Source organism: Antrostomus carolinensis, unplaced genomic scaffold, assembly GCF_000700745.2.
Source record: "Antrostomus carolinensis isolate BGI_N321 unplaced genomic scaffold, ASM70074v2 scaffold27587, whole genome shotgun sequence".
Classification (NCBI taxonomy): domain Eukaryota; kingdom Metazoa; phylum Chordata; class Aves; order Caprimulgiformes; family Caprimulgidae; genus Antrostomus; species Antrostomus carolinensis.
The window spans coordinates 2,142-19,736 of NW_010325734.1; the positions used below are offsets into that span (position 1 = coordinate 2,142).

Sequence of the window (17,595 nt, forward strand, 5' to 3'; positions counted from 1 at the left end):
ACGTGCTTGCCATTTTCAACCATTACCAATAGCTGGAAAAGAGAAAACCCTGCAGGTGGCTCAGGGATGGGAACAGCTGTTGCACATTGCCAGGCAGTCAGCCTGTAGCTTCCTGGGAATAAGGAGTACAGGGAGTGAAAGTGGTTGGTCAAATTTTACTGATCATCTCTCACCACAATTTTTTTTGTGTGATGTAATTACAGGGTCTCTTCACCCAGCTTTGTGTGGCAGAAGAATAAAGACAGAAGGTAAGAAAATTGGGAAGTAATTAATCACACAATTTTAAAGAAAAAACAAACATCCAGCTGGCACTTAGTCACACTTGTCTCACCTCTCCTAAGGAGAGAGTTTCAACAAAAATCACTTACTCACATGGAGGGAAAGCCCTAGTAGCAAGTCTTGTCTCAGAGAGCTACAGCTGTTTACAGAGAGGATTTGCCTTAGTGTCAGGGAAATCTGTTTAGACTATCAGTGGAAATCCAGTTTGAGGATGGGATAAGGTCAGTAATATTAGCCAAATCCTATTAAACTAATAAAGGACTCGGATCACTTCCTCAAAAAGAGCCATTCAAAGGGTGGGTTAAGTGTAGAAAATTAAGAATGATAAATCCACATCAAATCCTTTTAATCTCTCTCCATTTATCAGCATTATTTTCCTTGAGAACGAGACATGGGCTAAAAATGATGTTGAGGGTGTTAGTATGATACTAGCATTGTCTCTTCTTTGATGTTAAAAAAGCAATTAAAAATCCCATTGCAATCATGACAAGAAAAAATTAATTAATTCATTTGCGAGGCTGCTGCTGGTTGCTGCCTTGTAATGTGATGAGCTGCATTGGCTGCTTGGGAGTTGGAGGATCAAAATGAAGCATTCACCTGCCTCTTCCCCTCAAAGGGGTGCTGTCTGCTGCGCTAATGCTTAACAGCAGGTCAATTTACATTAAAACCTGAATGGCTTAATAGCCCCAATGATTATTTGGAAGTATTGGTGTAAAAATTATAGTCAAATAGTTTCTATGTTGGATCAGACCTAAATAACTCCCATTTGGCACGCTCAGCCTAGCGTACATGTGTTACTTCATATGGCTTTGGTACTAGTTTTTCACATCACTCAGTTAAATCTGTGCATGCATTTAAAAATAGAGAAATCATAGGAGGGGTACGTGTGTGCACACACATTGGGAGAATCACCAAGAGTTAATAATTTTGAATGTTTTCTTTTTAGTACTGTTGGGTGGTGAAGTAATTTACATTTGATATTCACAATTTACTGGCAAGAGACCAACTAACATTTAACTCATTACTATTTTTAAGAGACTACCATTAGCTTCCAGAAGCTGGCTGATTTTTTGACGCACAATTACACCAACTATCATAACCTCATAGCCACTTACCTGAGGGCTCAGAGCTGCCTTGGGTCCTCAGCAGGCAGCCAAACAAGGCAGCATCTCACCATGGGCCTTTGTGGCACATCTCCCATGTTGGTGGTAGAGGCCATCCTCCCCAAGCAGCCTGCAGGCAATGCAGGAGGCTGCAATGTTCAGGCCTCCAAGAAGAGAATTTCAAATGGAGGAAGGGGCATGAAAGAAGAGGTTGCCTAGTAGAAAGCAGTGCATAACCAAAAGGATAAGAGAGGAAGAAAGAAACAGTTGGTTGAGCTTTATCTCCTTAGCATTATCCACAGGCAGGACTCGGTCTAGCCCGTGACCCAACAGCTTTGATTTTCCTTGCTCATGCAGTGTGGGTTCCTCAGCAACTCCCAAGGCAGCTGGCACTGCAGAAAAAATTATCCTGGAGTTGCCAGGTGTGTCTTTTGTAACACAATAGCTGCTCAGTAAGAACCAGAGTGAAATGGCCAATGTATTTCTTGTGAAATAAGGGTTACTTGACCAGGGCCTGAAATTTGATCCTTTTTGGAAGTAAAAGATAAGGCACATAGGGAAAATAAATAGCTTCAGAAAAATAAACAATCATCTCCAATCAAAACCATGAATTTTAATGTATTAGCCCCTCAGGCTCACTTGCTCATGCTCTCTTTTTCACGTTACATATGAGCAGCAAGGGAGGATGCTCCATATAAGAGAGAGAAAAGAAAATGCTCTCACAGCTATGGGGATTTGATGTAGGAAATACCACCTATAACCCAAGCAACCAATTCAGAAGTGAACAATTTCTCCTGAAACACAGAAGTAGCAGCAGCTGATGTCATTAACAAAAGCAGGCAGGTGAACAGAAATAGAGCAACAGAAAAATGGATAGGAGAACTGCAGTCCAGAATTTCAGAAGCAAGAGTAATTCATAAACAATGAGCTATAAAAAGCAAAACTGACGGAGGAAGGTCACGAGTTTGCATGAAAATGCAAATCCCTACCACCTGTGTGTAGCATTTCTGGCAGCATGAATGCTACCTGGTGGGCACGCACACAAATCACAGATGCTGCTTCTGGGAAGGAAGAAATGCAGGCTTTATTTACATTGATCCAAAAATGCATTGAGAAGAAAAATCAATTAAGATATTGGAAGTGTTCAAAACAGGTTACCTAAGTCTGAGATATTAATCCAGTAAGAGAATTCCTGAGTGCTGACTCACATGTACCTGAAACACAACTCCAGTCTCAGTGCAAACAGTTTCCATAGATATCCACGGACACACGAGAAGAGACAGGGCTGCACAGAAAGAGCCACATTTCCCTCCTAGGGCTTCACAAGACAGCCTTTCTGCCTAAAAGATGCTGCATGACCAGGTCTTGGTAGATCAGATGCCATTTAAAGCTACCCTACCCTTGCTGACTTGCTTTTTTGTGGGAGGCTCTGCTTGGATCTCCTAGGGGTTTACAGGCAATGCGGTAACAAAAGGCAATGAAAAGCCCCACAAGCTAATCGTGGGCAAGCAGAGTTCACCCATCACATTCTGTGTCACTGCACCTCTGGCCAAACCTGGACTGCTTCTAGACTAGACATTAGTCCAGATAATGTATCTGTGCTCTGCTGCATGCTGCTTGCTCACGTGGAAGGGGCTCTTTTCCTTGTCTGTAGCTGTGAAGTCGCACCCCACTTGTCAATACGCCGCAGAACACTCACACCAGCGGGACTAACACACCCTTGGGTGCAGTCGACTCAGCCAGCAGAGTTTAAATTGCTCCCCCTCTTGCACTCTTCGTGATGAGAGGTCACTGCTGCACTGAGTTGTACTAGTGCTGTGTTCTAAGCTATAAGGGTAGAATCATTTCCCAGAAATAATATCTGGTTTAGACCAGCTAATATTATCTGATAATACACTGAAATGGTGATGATCAGGGTTATATCAATAGCTGAAACTTTAAGGTAGAAAATTAGTTAGTGTTTTCCAACTACATTTTTTTCTCCCATGTACACATCTGCTTTCCTAATTAATTGTCCTACCTGGACATCTTTTCTTTCTAAATACTACAGGGCATTCACATTCCAAGGAATGCCCTTAAGGATCAGAACATGGCTCTGCTGCAAACATGCATTTTGAAGTTTGCAGAACTCAGGCTCAAGTCCTAGTCTAAAAATCACAGTTTGTGATCTCCTTTTAGAGATAATAGAAGCAAATAATTCTGGGAAAGTCAGTATTGACAGGAAGAAAATACAGCACCTTTCAAAATAATAATAAAAAAAATTTACTCATAGCCCTAGAAAATAATGGTTAAATTTTTAAAAATTAACATTAAAAGTACAGCTCTGCAGATAATCAATCTAAACAAATACTAGAACATCCTACACAGCAGATACTGACACTGAAAGGATAGTAATAGAGCTCTGGGGAAACTGAGCACACTATTTTCATGCCAAGGAATTCGTCCTTCTACCATTAGCCTTTACATAGGTTTTGATGTTATACCATGTGTTAATTATTTCCAAATCACAAGTGCAAACACTCACCCTGATTGGAAAATTAGCAGATTTCAAACTCAGGTAATTTCCCCCTAATGAGGAACTTGTTGAACTGAATTTAACAATTAGCTCACACCCTTTGCTGGCTGGGTATGGCAAGGCTACAAGGAAACACAAGAAACTCACTTTTTTGAGTAATTTGAAATAAAGGATTAATATCAATTCAGAAGTAGTTTTTGTGCTATTTTTAATTACTCCTTTGGTTGTTAAGGTAGTGATTCTCAAAGGGTGACAGACAACATGCTGCCCATACTGAATAGTTCTCCCTTGTTTTGTAACCTTCTCCCGCTGTGTCAGTTCACTTGGGTGCTTTTTGCTACGTACAAAGCCTCTGCGAAAAGGATTTCGCAGCTATTGGTCAATATGCACAATGCATAGGTGCTCACCACCCTTGATAAGGCACCCAAGGAGTCATTCCTTCAGTCAAGAGAGGAAGGGTTGGCTTCTGCTTGGAATGGGCTGATCACTGACACTGCTGAACTGCCATCCTCAGGCTGCTTGGTTTTGCTTCTGTAGGATTTTGTATGTTGGTCATGTTGGTTTTTCTCTTCAAGAACCCTTGAATGGCTCATCATCCCTGTGTCAACACTCCCTTTGCCAGCAATCTTACCTTTCTTCTCATGGCTCTGCTCTGCAGAATGTCTTGCAGCTCTCTCTCACAGCCTAGCAGTTCTCTTAGGTGTCTGAACCAATTTTAGCCTGTATCAAGAACTACGCCTTAGATCCCAAAAGGCACCTGTGATCCAATGCCTACATCTCTAGAGGGGAAACTGACACTTTTCAGCTGCTAAATTGCATTAAAGGGAACAAAAGTAATGTTATACTCCCATTAGTTTTGTACATATGCTGTGACCCTATCTGCATAATGGATCTCTTAGAGAAGGTGGCCTATTTGCAGTTGCAAGAGGAAGAGACATCCACAAATGAAAGGCAAATTGCCTTGGACAATTTTTCTCCCTCTCCAGAAATGACCAAGAACGTCCAATATATTGCCAAAATTTACATCTGATTTCTCCCACAAAAATGTAAAATTATTCAATAAAATCTTCCTGGTTTTCAATGCACTTTCTGCAGTGGAGTTTTCTTTTCTTTGTTTGAAGAACAATGAAGACTTTTCAGAGACTTCAAGCTGCCTTGGGCATGCCATGAAGCACTGGTGCCTTCAAGTCCTATGCTGGGACACCAACTGCTTGATTATTTGGCAGTAAGTGGCATCAGTGTAGGTGCAACAAGCTTTTTGAATGTAAAGAAAGCGTAACAAAAATTGAGAAATGGCAAAAAAAAAAGATTATTCTTCAAATACAGAGGTCTGAGCTCTTTCAATGTGCTGTTTTGATTATCTTTATATATAGACATTTTAATAAGAACTGAGATTTTGAGAAGTAAAGAATTAAGTTTGTAGATACCTACTAATAAGGCTGCACAACTATCTGCGGGGAGTCATACTAAGGTGTGACTTAGCAGAAAAAAACAGCCTAAGATATTCTGCCTACCTTCTCTTGCAAGTCAACAATACATAGATCTGTTCTTCACACCAATTCCACAACCTACGAAGGGATGCTCTGACCTGTAACTCTTACTCGAATGAGGTTATGAAAGCTGAGAGCAACTCATTTTATTGTTCTGTTGGGCACATTAACTAACCATGATCTAACTCACCTAACCATTACTTAACTCAGACATTCTTAGCTTAATTTGTGATCTTGCCACATTTAAGAGGCAGTATTTTTCAGAGCAGGGAGGTGAGACTGGGTAACTTCTGCAGCCTGATCCTAGCTGATACAGAATTCCCCAGAGTGGCTCTGGGCAAGTTCTCTAGATTTCTCCGCCTCAGTTCCCTTTTGCTAAGACAAAGACGATGATGCTTACCAAGTTCAGGCAACTGCTAGAATTATCTAGTTAACATTTTAAAGGGATCTAAAGCAGTAAAAAATTTCAGTGTATTATCTAGCCCTTTCCCCCTACAAATTCTGTCTTAAAAATAGTGATCCCTTTTACCTGGGAGCTAGGGAGGTGCAAGAAGATTAATGAACAGTCCTGAAGGAACACATTCAAACTGTCAGCAGCAGACAGACGTTGTTTAAAAGGGTAAGGAAGCCAAGTGGCAATGTGTTCAATAGGTGGAGTCGTTGCAACGGATCTGTGCTAGCATTTTAATTCACTGTGTGTCAAACGGTGGTTACCTTCCTCTCTCAATTACCTATGAGTCTTCTGGGCTTCTCTACTGCTTACACTAATCTACCTATTCCCTGACTTGTTCAATTTACCATTGTTTGTATCCTTATTGTGTTATTTAAGTACTTCCCCTACTCCAGCTCTGGGAACCATGGGATCACAATTCGGCTCTTGTACTGTCTTTTTTTCCTTGGCCCTTCTTTGGAAACAGACACTGCATAGAAAGGAGGCTCCATCTGGCAGCCCTGGGTCTGCAGGCATGGACAGCTTTGCACCTCCTCCCCACAGAGTCCAGCCTCGGGAGCACTCCTCCATCTTTTTCTCTGGAGCAGGGAGAATGAGGCAGGGGCAAGTGTGAAGGTGCAAGAACAGGACAATTGGAGGGGGGATGTAGGGACAGAAAGGTCTATGATCAGCAGAGCACCCTTTTAACACCTGAAACAAATCCTTTGGGTATTAAGTCATGAGGCCTTTGCTGCTGACACACATAAAGCACAAATGCATGCACTTATATAAGCTCTTTGCTGCCCCCATAGCTAGCCCTACCTAGGGAATGGCAGCTTGGCACTGCCAGTTGGAGGACTCCTGGGGGGACCTTTTCAATGTTCCAGCACTGTCCCTGCTGCAGCCAACAGGAGCCCGCACCATCGTCTTCTGGAACAGGAGGCACTCAGTTAGTCCTGTTTTAAAAATAATAGCTTAAATGACAGATGGAAAAGAAGAGCACTGAGCAGCTTTGGTTTGCCAACCTACTCCTGCAAGATTACAAGGTGCTAGCATTCATTCTCCCCCCTCCTTGTGTGTGTGCTGTTCACAAGATGCACACCCCTGTGTGACACTCCAGGAGGCTTCATGGTCAGTGTTCACCTTCACACCTGCATCTTTAGCACATGGCCACCCAAAACATGTAACTCATTTTTCCTCCTGTATTCTCATGCATTGCTTCCAAATGCCTAAACTTCCTTAACCTTCAATCACACATCTCTGCGTATGCTTATCTTTCTATTTAATGGTGTTGGTGCCTTTTATCATCACAAAAGGCACTGAAAAAATTACCTTTACCCTTCCTCACACAGTAATCCCAAGCAAACATAACATAAAGGTTACGTGCTCACCTTAACGCTCATTACTTCATGGCGGTTTTCATCACAAGCGCATAATTGAAAGCAAATTATTTTTCACTGACCTGAAAGGAATCCTTATCAGAACTGAGACTGGAAGAATTTCCGCCTTTCTGCTTTGTTTTTTCATTCTCAGACTGCCTAAGGTCCAGCCTAGAGGTGATCTGCAATGTTTTCATTTTAAGAGCACCTGAATGCAGGCACTGCAATGCAAGCCACCTGCTGCCCCTGGCTGCGAGCTCCCAGACACCCACCTAGACACCGCATCTAGATGAGGCAGGCTACAGCCTAATTGCTCTGAACCAGAAGTGGGGAAGAAATTATTAATTTAAAAAGAATTAAAAATTTTAATATAAAAAGCTCCAAAACAAAAGAAAGAAATCCCTAACAGTAAGACCTACACTTCTTGCTGCATTTGTGTAAGCTGTAACTCAGGAAAGCTCTTAGGCACCTATTTCAGATTAAGTATGTCATATTGTGCTCTGAAAAGGGTTCTGTGTAAGCAAGAGATTTTTGGAATGAAACCTGCGTGACTGTATGTAGCAAAAAGAAACATCTTCACTTCCAAATCTTACGTCTGCTTGACAATCACCACGGTACACTTTATTACTGGAATATGTCAGATGAAGATCACAACAAATATTAAGTATCTCCCCAAAAGCGTAACAACTAGTGACACCTGTGGCTAAATCAGGCCCACCCTGATGTCTACAAGATCTATTTAAGAGGCAATTCAGAGACATGAGAGATACCAGACCAACAGCGATGGGTGAAGACTCTTGCTGTGCCCGAGCAGCTACTTTCGCTGGACCTACAGAGACCACCACTTCTCTATAAGCTTCATCTGTTTTCAAATGCACTGTCCGTGCTTTGGCACATGGATCTCCTCCTCCATGCCACACATTCCACCCAACAAGGCATGCCCCTCTCAGAACCACTACAGAAAACATTTCCCAGTAATGCTCATTTGTACCATTTGCTATAGTAATTGAAGTGTTTTCCACAGCAACGCACAGATTCCTTACCAACTCAAAATATTTTATTTTCCAGTTTTTAAGCTGCTTGAACTCACAGCCAACCATTCCCAGTGCCATTATGAAATTAAGTACTGCTCTGCAAGTCCACAAATGTACCTATGGCCTAGATTACACTGATACAGAGCAACATTAGGAATATGCTAATAGCCATAATGTTAAAAAACATTAATATTTCCCACGTTAAGAATATGTTAGCTGATCCCAGTTAAATCTACTGACAGACTCTAAAGCAGAGTGAAATTTTTCACCTAAATTATTCTTCAGGGGAAAAGTGCAGAATCACTCACATTAATGACTTCAAGAATCTGTATTAATTTCCCAGACTGCCTGCTTAGAAAAAAATTAAATATAAAAATAATTTCAAACACTTCAAAACAAAAATAATTCAATTTTTCTACTATAATGGAATCCTTCAATTGTTAAAGAAAATACTACTTCTGACCTCAATCAGAAAGAAAACATTTTGTTTAATTTAACCCCCTTTTCTACTTCCAGATAGTTCACTAGCTGTTTTCAGAATATTTCATTTTCTACCAACTCCCAAATGGAAAGTATTTTTTTAATTCATTGTAAACTAAAGTCCCACTATCTGCCTAGCTTTGCTCCGATGGTAAGCTGTATTTGATAGAGTACAGGTAAAAGATGTTATTAACATATTTTCCAACATGAAACATTTTCCCAGCCTGCATATGGAATAAGCAAGCGTTTTTGCAGCATGAAGTGGGTATTTAGTTCTAGGGGTCAGAGTAGGTGAGGATGGACAAGTGCTAATATATGGCACTGCATCTCCCATCCCAGCAAACAGAATATCCAAATGCTTCCTAAACACAGGATCATTTTATAAATTAGAGTGAAATAAACCAAAGCACTGAGGTTCATCCAAGAACACGAGGATCATTTGCAAAAAGCAAAAAACAAGTTTATGCAAAACAGCAATGGGTGTGAATTGAAAAGATGCTGTAATATTTTAAGTCCTACTGGATGCCAGGGTAGGTCAGATTTGGGGTGAAGAAGCTGGGGAGGTAAGGATTTTTTGAAAGCGATTTCTTTCAAGAGCACTTATCCCCACAGACACCTTTATCACAAGGATCCTGAGTATCATTATTCCCATTTTCCAAGGACAGAACCAAAGCACCACAGACCATCGCAGAGCAGTGACAGAAGACATCTCAGACCCTAACTCCTACTTTCTTTTTCCAGGCCAGTGACAGAGAATCTGCCATCCCCAGGAAGAACATCTGCCAGTGACATATTTACCAACTTAGGAGGTGAATCAACAAGGAATATAAAAAGTCTTGCCCTAAAGAGATCATCATTTATGTAGGTGAAGAGCCCAGGCAGGTTTGGGGATTTCAGAATAAACATATGCAAACATATTTACCGATCAGAATTAGCTATGGTGAGCTCATGGCATAGAGTGGGAGCTGATAAATTTTAAGGGAGGAAGGATGGGAAAATGCTGTGTTGGACTGCTCTGTTGGACATATGACAGTAATCCAGGGTGAAATACGATTAAAGAAAATCAAAAGAGATGAACAAGAATGACTCTGGATTAACTCTAAATCATAGCCATTCCAATAGCTAAAAAATAAAAATAAAACAAAATCACATTGGGAGACAGTTTGGCTACCATCAAGTGCTCAATAACAGCATAAAAGTACATGGTATGAAATCTTACTAAATTACATGGTAAGATGTACATATCACTGTGTATATATCACTGGAGAATAAACAGGGTTATCTTTCCATTAATGTTCCTTCCAGTACTACAGCTCGCAGGCATTTATGTCAGAAGTGGTTCCAACATGGACAGTGGCTATTTGTGGTACAAGAATACACAAGCTCCTGAAGCTGAGCTTCCAGCTCCTGCAGGACAGGAGCACTGGGGCTTCTAAACCCTTGGCAATCCATCTTCACCAACTGTACCATTCAGGACAATCTTAGGAGTCTGCTTATTGTCCCCAGCTTCTTCAGCCGTACACTCTGGAGGCTCTAGGTCATCGTATTTTCTCCGATAGACCACCCTCGAGATTAGGGTTATCAGAAACATTTCCATGATGAGGAGCTGCTGGGTCATATCTGCCAAAATAAAAGGGAGACAAAGAAAAGCCCCCAGAAGGGGGAAATGACTAGAAGACACAAAGTGAATACCTGGCTTATTAATTTTCATCTGTGCAAAAGGAACAAACTTCACCATCCTGTCTCCATAATGGAGTGTCTCTCAGTTACGGAATTACAGTATTGCCCATCAATAAGCATGCAATAAGTTATGCATTCAAAAAGCAAGAGATTTAACAGTAATTATGCATGTTGATTTCTTGTCTTCTAAATTCTGATTCCAACTCTTCTCATTATCAAGTTTTTCTCTGTGACTGTGACAGCTATAAAACTTTTGTTATTGTTTTTTAAGCAAAAGCTGAGATTCTCCAAAAGCTACATGGTCCCAGGAAATAACTATTTGAGAAAACACCAGATACTGCAGTTAGCAACACTGAACCGGCACCTTCATAAGTAAATTAACAACATCCTTCCTAGAAGAACTTACATGCTCCTCTTGCTGAAGAGGAGAGTGGTGGAGCACAGGGAATAACTCTTTGCATGGCCAAGATGTTGATAATAGCTGCTTGCAAGTGGTTCAGAATGAGAACAAACTGCACCAGAAAGAGAAAACAAATGCCTTAGTTACCAGGAAAAGGTTTATAGTTCACACAACAATTCTGCTTTCGTAACAGACCTTCTTTTACCTCATTCCCCTTTTCTTGCCTTCCCTCTCCTCCCATCTACCAGCAGGCTGCCTGCCACTCTGCAGAACTGATCTTTACGTCAGGATGTTATTGCTCCGAATGTCAGTGTTAAATTAAACCTCTGTTTGAAAAGTATTTCTTCTCAGCCCTTCATTTGGGAGGTGCAATATACACAGAGCAACGAGCTGGGATTTTAAACAATACTGAGCTCTGAATAATAGGTAACAATGTGTTAAAAACTTCCTGTTAATCTAACTGATGAGCTTATGTTCTCCCTTCCTGGAGAGTTTTTTTCTGTTGTCTCCTCTTTTTGCCACAGCAGAGAGATGTGGTGCTCCCCAAGTTATACGGGACTGGCTTCTTTGCCAGAAGGGATGAAGGACTCTTCACAGCTTGGCTTCAGCAACAATCACTTATGCATCGTATTACCTGCTATTCGCTGAGCTGGGTCTTCACTGCCTTGGACATACCAAAGTGCCTCTCTAGCTGCTGGCATAACTGTGTGAGTATAAACCTACCCATTAACAGAGTTTGCCATCTTAAACCTGGATTCACCTAATGCAGCTTTGCAGCTGTGACTATCCTGTTTATTGCATTTATAAGTGCTTAATAATTTGCTTAACAGAGACCTTAGTGCACCAGCCTTTCTACATGTCCTGTTCAAGAAGGATGCATTTTCAGGGACTCTGCTTTACTCTCTTCAGGGTGATGTGGAAGAGGATGGCCATGTTCCCGGGCTTTTTCAATCTAACCTATCTGGTTCTGTTCCTTACTATTTAATCATTCCCAGCTAGTATATTCATTATTATCTAACTCTGAAGTGCAGAATGGCCAAGAAAAATATAGTCAAAACAGAACACTGTGACATCCTGAAACAGTTCAAAAGACAGCCACCCACACAATGCTCCACATTCTCTCCTACTGAACAAAAGTACACACCAGCACTTGAACATTGCGTTTCAGGATACAGCACCTACAAAGCTTCCTTCAAGCCCCACAGAAGGTGTTGCTTTGAATTCAGTTGCCTAAAGATGAACGGATTTTACGCGGCTTTCATATCTCTAGCACTCCTGAAAGACTAGAGGTAAACTGGCTCAAGCTGAAACTGAACAGCAGCCAAGGAGAGCGCTTCAAAGGGACACAGCTTCCATCAGGTAAAAATAGGCCTTTGCACAGTGCATTTAATGGAAAAAAAACCTATGACTTTTCAACAAAGAACCAAGAATGAGAGAGACAGTGTTAAGAGAAGTTCTTACTAGAAATATTAAACTTCTCACCTGATAAAGAGCAAACTTTGGGATTATCTTCTTAGAGATAAGGAGAGTCCTAACTAGTCGAAACATGATTCCAACTGGCCACAGAGCAATAATGGTAAGGACACCAACGACACAGCCAATCCATACTGCAGCTCCTTTGGGAGATAGCTGAGAAGCAAATCAAACAAGTGTACCTATAAAACTCCACAGTGCATTCTACTATTTCCAGGAAGAAGTTGTGAACTGGATTATGCAGAAATTAAAATGTTTGTTTCTGTCTCCATGAAAGCTGATGGCAGCAGCTGTTGCTAGGGCTTGCATGGGGAAACTGCACAGTACCAACTGAAGTGTTAGCACAGTGCTCTCGCCCGGCAGGCTCTGACATGTAAATCTGTTCAGCCTGGGAAGGTAACTAGTGACACAATTCCTCAATCTGACCCCAGCAACACCTGGGAGCGCTCAGCAGCTCATGAGAGCATATTCAGCATGACACCTCAGAGGGGTCATACATTTTATACCATGAAACAACAAAAAATGTATTACTTTTAATCTGAGTTATCCAAGAGGTGCAAAATTATTATCAGATACATATTTCATCATCATATTGCAGCTTGCATGGTACAAAGCAGACGTACAGTAATATATCTTCTACTTTGCACAGATATAAAAATCACCATGATTTGCAGCAAAACATACAATTAGGCTTCCTGTTTACATGCAATAGATACACTTGTTTCTTAAGGCTGTACCTTACAAACCACACGGCAGGTACATTCTACAAGGCAACTTGCAGTCCTGCTACTCTAACCGTAGAAGCTGGGAAACGTACTGGAGCACAATCTGATACCCAGCCCACCCTGATGCCCAGTTTCTTCCCAAGAGAAGCCAAGAAATGGAGAGTCTGGGGGAAGGAAGAAATTATATGCTTGACGATCTCAAAAGAATACAGTATGGACACACTTGGAAGTGCTCCCAGATTTCACAGTTTAGTTGTAGCCTAAGATACTAACATCAACCCTAAAACCTATAGATTTTGTGTACTATCTCTGATTTAAATATTTACTTACACTGTAAAGGGTGTAATTGCCATTAGTCCAAAGCACTATTGATAAAAACATGAGCACAGGTCGAAGAAAAGCAAACTGAAAGGTGCCCAGCTTCAGCCAGAAGAGGGTTCGCCTGGCCAGAGGAAAAAAAAAAAATCACATAAGCCAAAATCTTATTAGGAATCTTAATAACATTTTTCATATACTGTCAACTGCAAAACTATTCCACTCCTGTAGCATGTGGCTAAAATCTGGGGAGGAACAGCTCCAAGACTGGAAAATCTTTCCAAGAATTACCCAGTGTTTATTTAGTAATGTCTCTACAAAAATAGTACATTTGCTATTCAGCAGCAATTGCATACTAACCAAAGCTGGACAAAACATGATGTCTTTCTCTGCCCTGAAGCTAACCAGAGAGCCAGCAGCAGCATAACTCATTCTGAACAATAATGCCACTTGCTCTTGTCTTGTTGCCTTGTTCCAGTGTATTGGCTTCCATAGGTGCAGCTCTCTATCCCCACCCACTTCTCAAAGGTGCATTAATACTAAGTTTAGGAGAAGAAAATATTTGCTTTTGCCTCACCAGACTGCCATTTCATAGAGACCAAAGCCTCCCAGGAATTACATCTATTTTTTGTTCTAAAAATTATTTTAATCTGAAGTTTTAAAGGCAAAATCAGGATGAACCAGTTCCATTTCATCGAAGAGAAATTTTATTTCAAGGAAATTTTATTTCAAGACAGCATCAATTTGAGAATTCTGCTTGTGAAAAATATCCAATTTGGAGACATTTGTTCTCTTCTGGAATGAAAAGGAACTGAAATCTCAAGTATCAGCTTTTCTAGAGTAGAAATTCCTTCTCCCACACACCACTGCTTACCATAGAAGTGGTTTCTTGGAAGTGAACAGGATTAGTTTGGAAGATACCACAGTGCTCAACGTTACTGTGAGTGGGAACACTGCCCTGGGTTAAACTGAGAGAGCTCATGCAAAATTCTGCATTATAAAACCGAAATAAATTAGTGGTGGTGTACAGCCCCAAAGTGATTGCACTGCTTAAAGAGATGGCTTGAGACTGGCTTTCGGGAAGCAGGGAGGCCCTTTGCTGTAAGCCTTGCCTTGCCAAACTGGCAGGATTACAGCAGCCGTTTTCCATCTGGGAATTCTTAAAGGGCAACTCACCTAGTGATGCGCACACGAGGGAGGCAAAGGCAGCAGCAACAGCAGGGACCAGTGCTGATCCTGAAGTGACCATTTTCAAACCGCCTGAGGAGCAGCTTCTGCCCTCCACACTCTTTAATCATCATCAGCAGGAACTTGTGGATAACTATGGCAAAAAATCTAAGAGAGGAAGAAAATGCCAGCTTGAACTTGCCTATAAGTCTCTTGCATGCCAGTGCTGCCTTCTGTCTGGGGTTTTTACAGCTTGTGCTTTGCAATTGACAGAAATTCTAGCAAGAGCTTTGATAAACCTTTGGTTTTACATCACCGTGCAGGACCAGAACTGCCCTAACCTCATTGAGAGAGGAATAAACTGAGGCACAGAGCACCTGTGGAATTTCCCAAAGCTGCACTCGTGGCTGGTGGCAGAGTCAGTGTTAAAGCACAGGCTTTTCTGGCCCAAGTCATTATGGCCATATTTTTCTATCTGTTACCTGACTGGTCCAAACTTTTCACAAGTCCTATTCCTCCTTTAAAAAAAACAAAAACAAAATTAAAAAAAACACCTGCCAACCACCAACAACAAACATAGCTAGGTGTATATATATATAGATCATTGTATGTGCTGCCCCAGTCAGGGTGTGGTTCCTCTGCAACCAAAACTAATCCAAGCCCTGCCTGCTGCAACCCCACCTCTCTCTCCTTCACCAGCTGCACACTCTCCACCCTTCCCAGGAGCTACAGATTGTGCAACCGCATTTTCTTCCCTTTCCCAAAGTGGTTTAGGGAACTGATTTAGTGAAATCCAAACCCACCAAACAAAAAAAGTCCTCTTCAGCTGCACTGGTTCCTTGAAGGAATTTACTGTGCAGCCAGAGATTGTGAGTGGTAACGGATGCAAGTGAGAAGGCAGGAATCTGCAGCTTGGGCAAGGGAGGAACGGGGATTCAGATGGGCTTAGAGTGCCACAGACTGTATCCTTGGAAGTTTCTGGTAACGTGCTACCTGCACAAATTGCTGCACATTCACTGTGTCCCCTACTACTGTTTTCCCTCCTTTTTTACCTACTCTGTTAGTAAACACAATGCGACAAGGGGTGAGGCTGTTCATGAGAGTCTGTGATACCGTCCTGCAGTGGGTTCCAAAATCATCCCCCTACCTGGCTGTACCTACCAGGGCTGCGCCATCACCTCCAGAAAGTAAGGACCACATTCATCCATTCTTCTCTGTGCACGTCAGAGCTGTCACACTCATACAGAAAGTGCTTTTATCAGGACAACTGTGGAACATTTTTACATTGATACACTCATCGGAGGTTCACTTGCCACCGCTAATAATAGACCTCCACGGCTCATCATTAGTGAAAGCGCAGAGAAGTCACAGGTCAGAATTTCATTCCACATGACACGCAGAGAGAGGAAAGAAAGAGTACTGCTTCAAAGCTACTGTCAATCCAAGGGAACAATTACATGCGAGTCACAGATCTTTTCATACTGAGGTTCCCACACTAGGGGACTGTAGCACTGGGAACTGCTTCAGCATTTTCCACCTCCCAGAAAAGAGCTGCCAAGAGATTCAACTCAAACCAAAAATTACTAAATTGTTAAACTTACAAAATGACTGTGTTTACCAAGAGCAGCAGATATTTAAAGGGAAGAAATTCAGGGTTTGGGGCAATGTCTAGAAACAAGCAGAATACTCACACTGCTGCTGTGAAATCTGTAAACATTGTTGAACGAGGAACCCACATGCCAATGCATGAAGTAGTAGCGATCACCTACAGAGAAAGGGAGGAGGGTTGTATGAAGGGCAGAAATAAAGCAAGTTCATGTGGATTTTCAGGGAAACCCTATTTTCAACATGCAATTTTATCTCTTTTCCATGATAACTTACTGGAGCTGCAGCATTAATCCAAATTATGATTGATCTTTTGGAGGAGGGGAATTTCCTGTAGATGTAGACTGCTTCCTCTATAAACACCAGATTGGCAATTAGCGTCATCAGAGTCAAGATTGCAAAGAGAAATCTCCCTGGTAGGTCAAGGCCTGCAGAGAGAGAAAAGAAAACAAAGCTCTGACTTATTTCATAAGCATTCCAAACATTTAATGTAAAGACACCATCTCTGAGGGTCTTCTTAGCCCTGTTCCTGCAAAGCCTTGCACTCATCCTTAGCTATATAGATGGATCATTGACTCCACAGGATGATTCAGATACTTAAGTTCATGACTAAATCTTTCCAGGATCCACAGACAGCACATGGGAAGAATATGCCTCCATGTTCTCAAAGCATTATTATTATTATTATTATTATTATTATTAATTACTCCTACAGAAAGGTGGAGTTCCAGGACAAATGTCCTTAGATGAATGTAAATATGTAACAGAATATAAATAAATACATAATACATTATATAAAGAAATACAGTAAATACACATTCTAGGAACTTTTCCAGACAGACTACAAGTAAAAATATATTTATTCAGTATTAGTTTTTTGCTTCCATTGTGTGTTCTCATGCATGTTTGTGTGTAGCTTCCTTAGGCATGCAAACTTTTTAGAGGCTTGGTGGAAGTTTGTGGGGACACGAACAACGTAAGGATAAACCCTTAATATATCTAGACTGAGGTAAAAACTTGATGCCTTCACCAAATCCTTTTTTCCTTCTCCCTGAATGCTGGGTATGGCTATCAACATTTACCCACGGCTGATGGTTTTGTCTCCCTTGACACTGGGTATGGATATCAACTTTTACCCACGGCTGATGGTTGAGGTGGATTTTCTCCCCAGAAAGGTGCCTTTGGAGACAGAAGAAAGCACCGCAGCGGAGTCATGCTTAATTTAGGAGAAGCTCATGCTCACCACTGGTTCTAACCCCGGCTGTGGCTGCGGCCAGCTGAAGGCACAACCAGCAGTGCCTGCCCAGGTGAGCCTCTGCCCCAGCCGCTTTAACTTAACCTGCTCCACAAGACCCCAACGCTTCGCCACTTGGCTGCCGGCGGAGCAGCCCACGTCTCGGCGGACACCTCCGCACCATCGATCTCACCACAGGAGAGACCGGCCTACGGGCCGGGTCCGGGCTCGGATCGGCGCGTACCGGGTGGCCCCGGCGCTCCCCGCCGACCCGTGTTCCCTCACC

The 17,595-nt window shown here is 41.9% G+C and overlaps 1 protein-coding gene across 1 annotated transcript; it reads right to left on the reverse strand.

Moving 5' to 3' along the window:
- Window positions 1-10,142: 10,142 nt before the first annotated feature.
- Window positions 10,143-16,624, reverse strand: LOC104518312 (organic solute transporter subunit alpha). Its single transcript, XM_010171353.2, has 7 exons — window positions 16,352-16,624; window positions 16,162-16,235; window positions 14,480-14,638; window positions 13,319-13,430; window positions 12,273-12,419; window positions 10,797-10,902; window positions 10,143-10,330 (listed from the first exon to the last, which is right to left on the reverse strand). Exons 1-7 carry the CDS (start codon window positions 16,622-16,624, stop codon window positions 10,143-10,145), a joined length of 1,059 nt encoding a protein of 352 aa, XP_010169655.2.
- Between the last annotated feature and the right edge of the window lie 971 nt (window positions 16,625-17,595).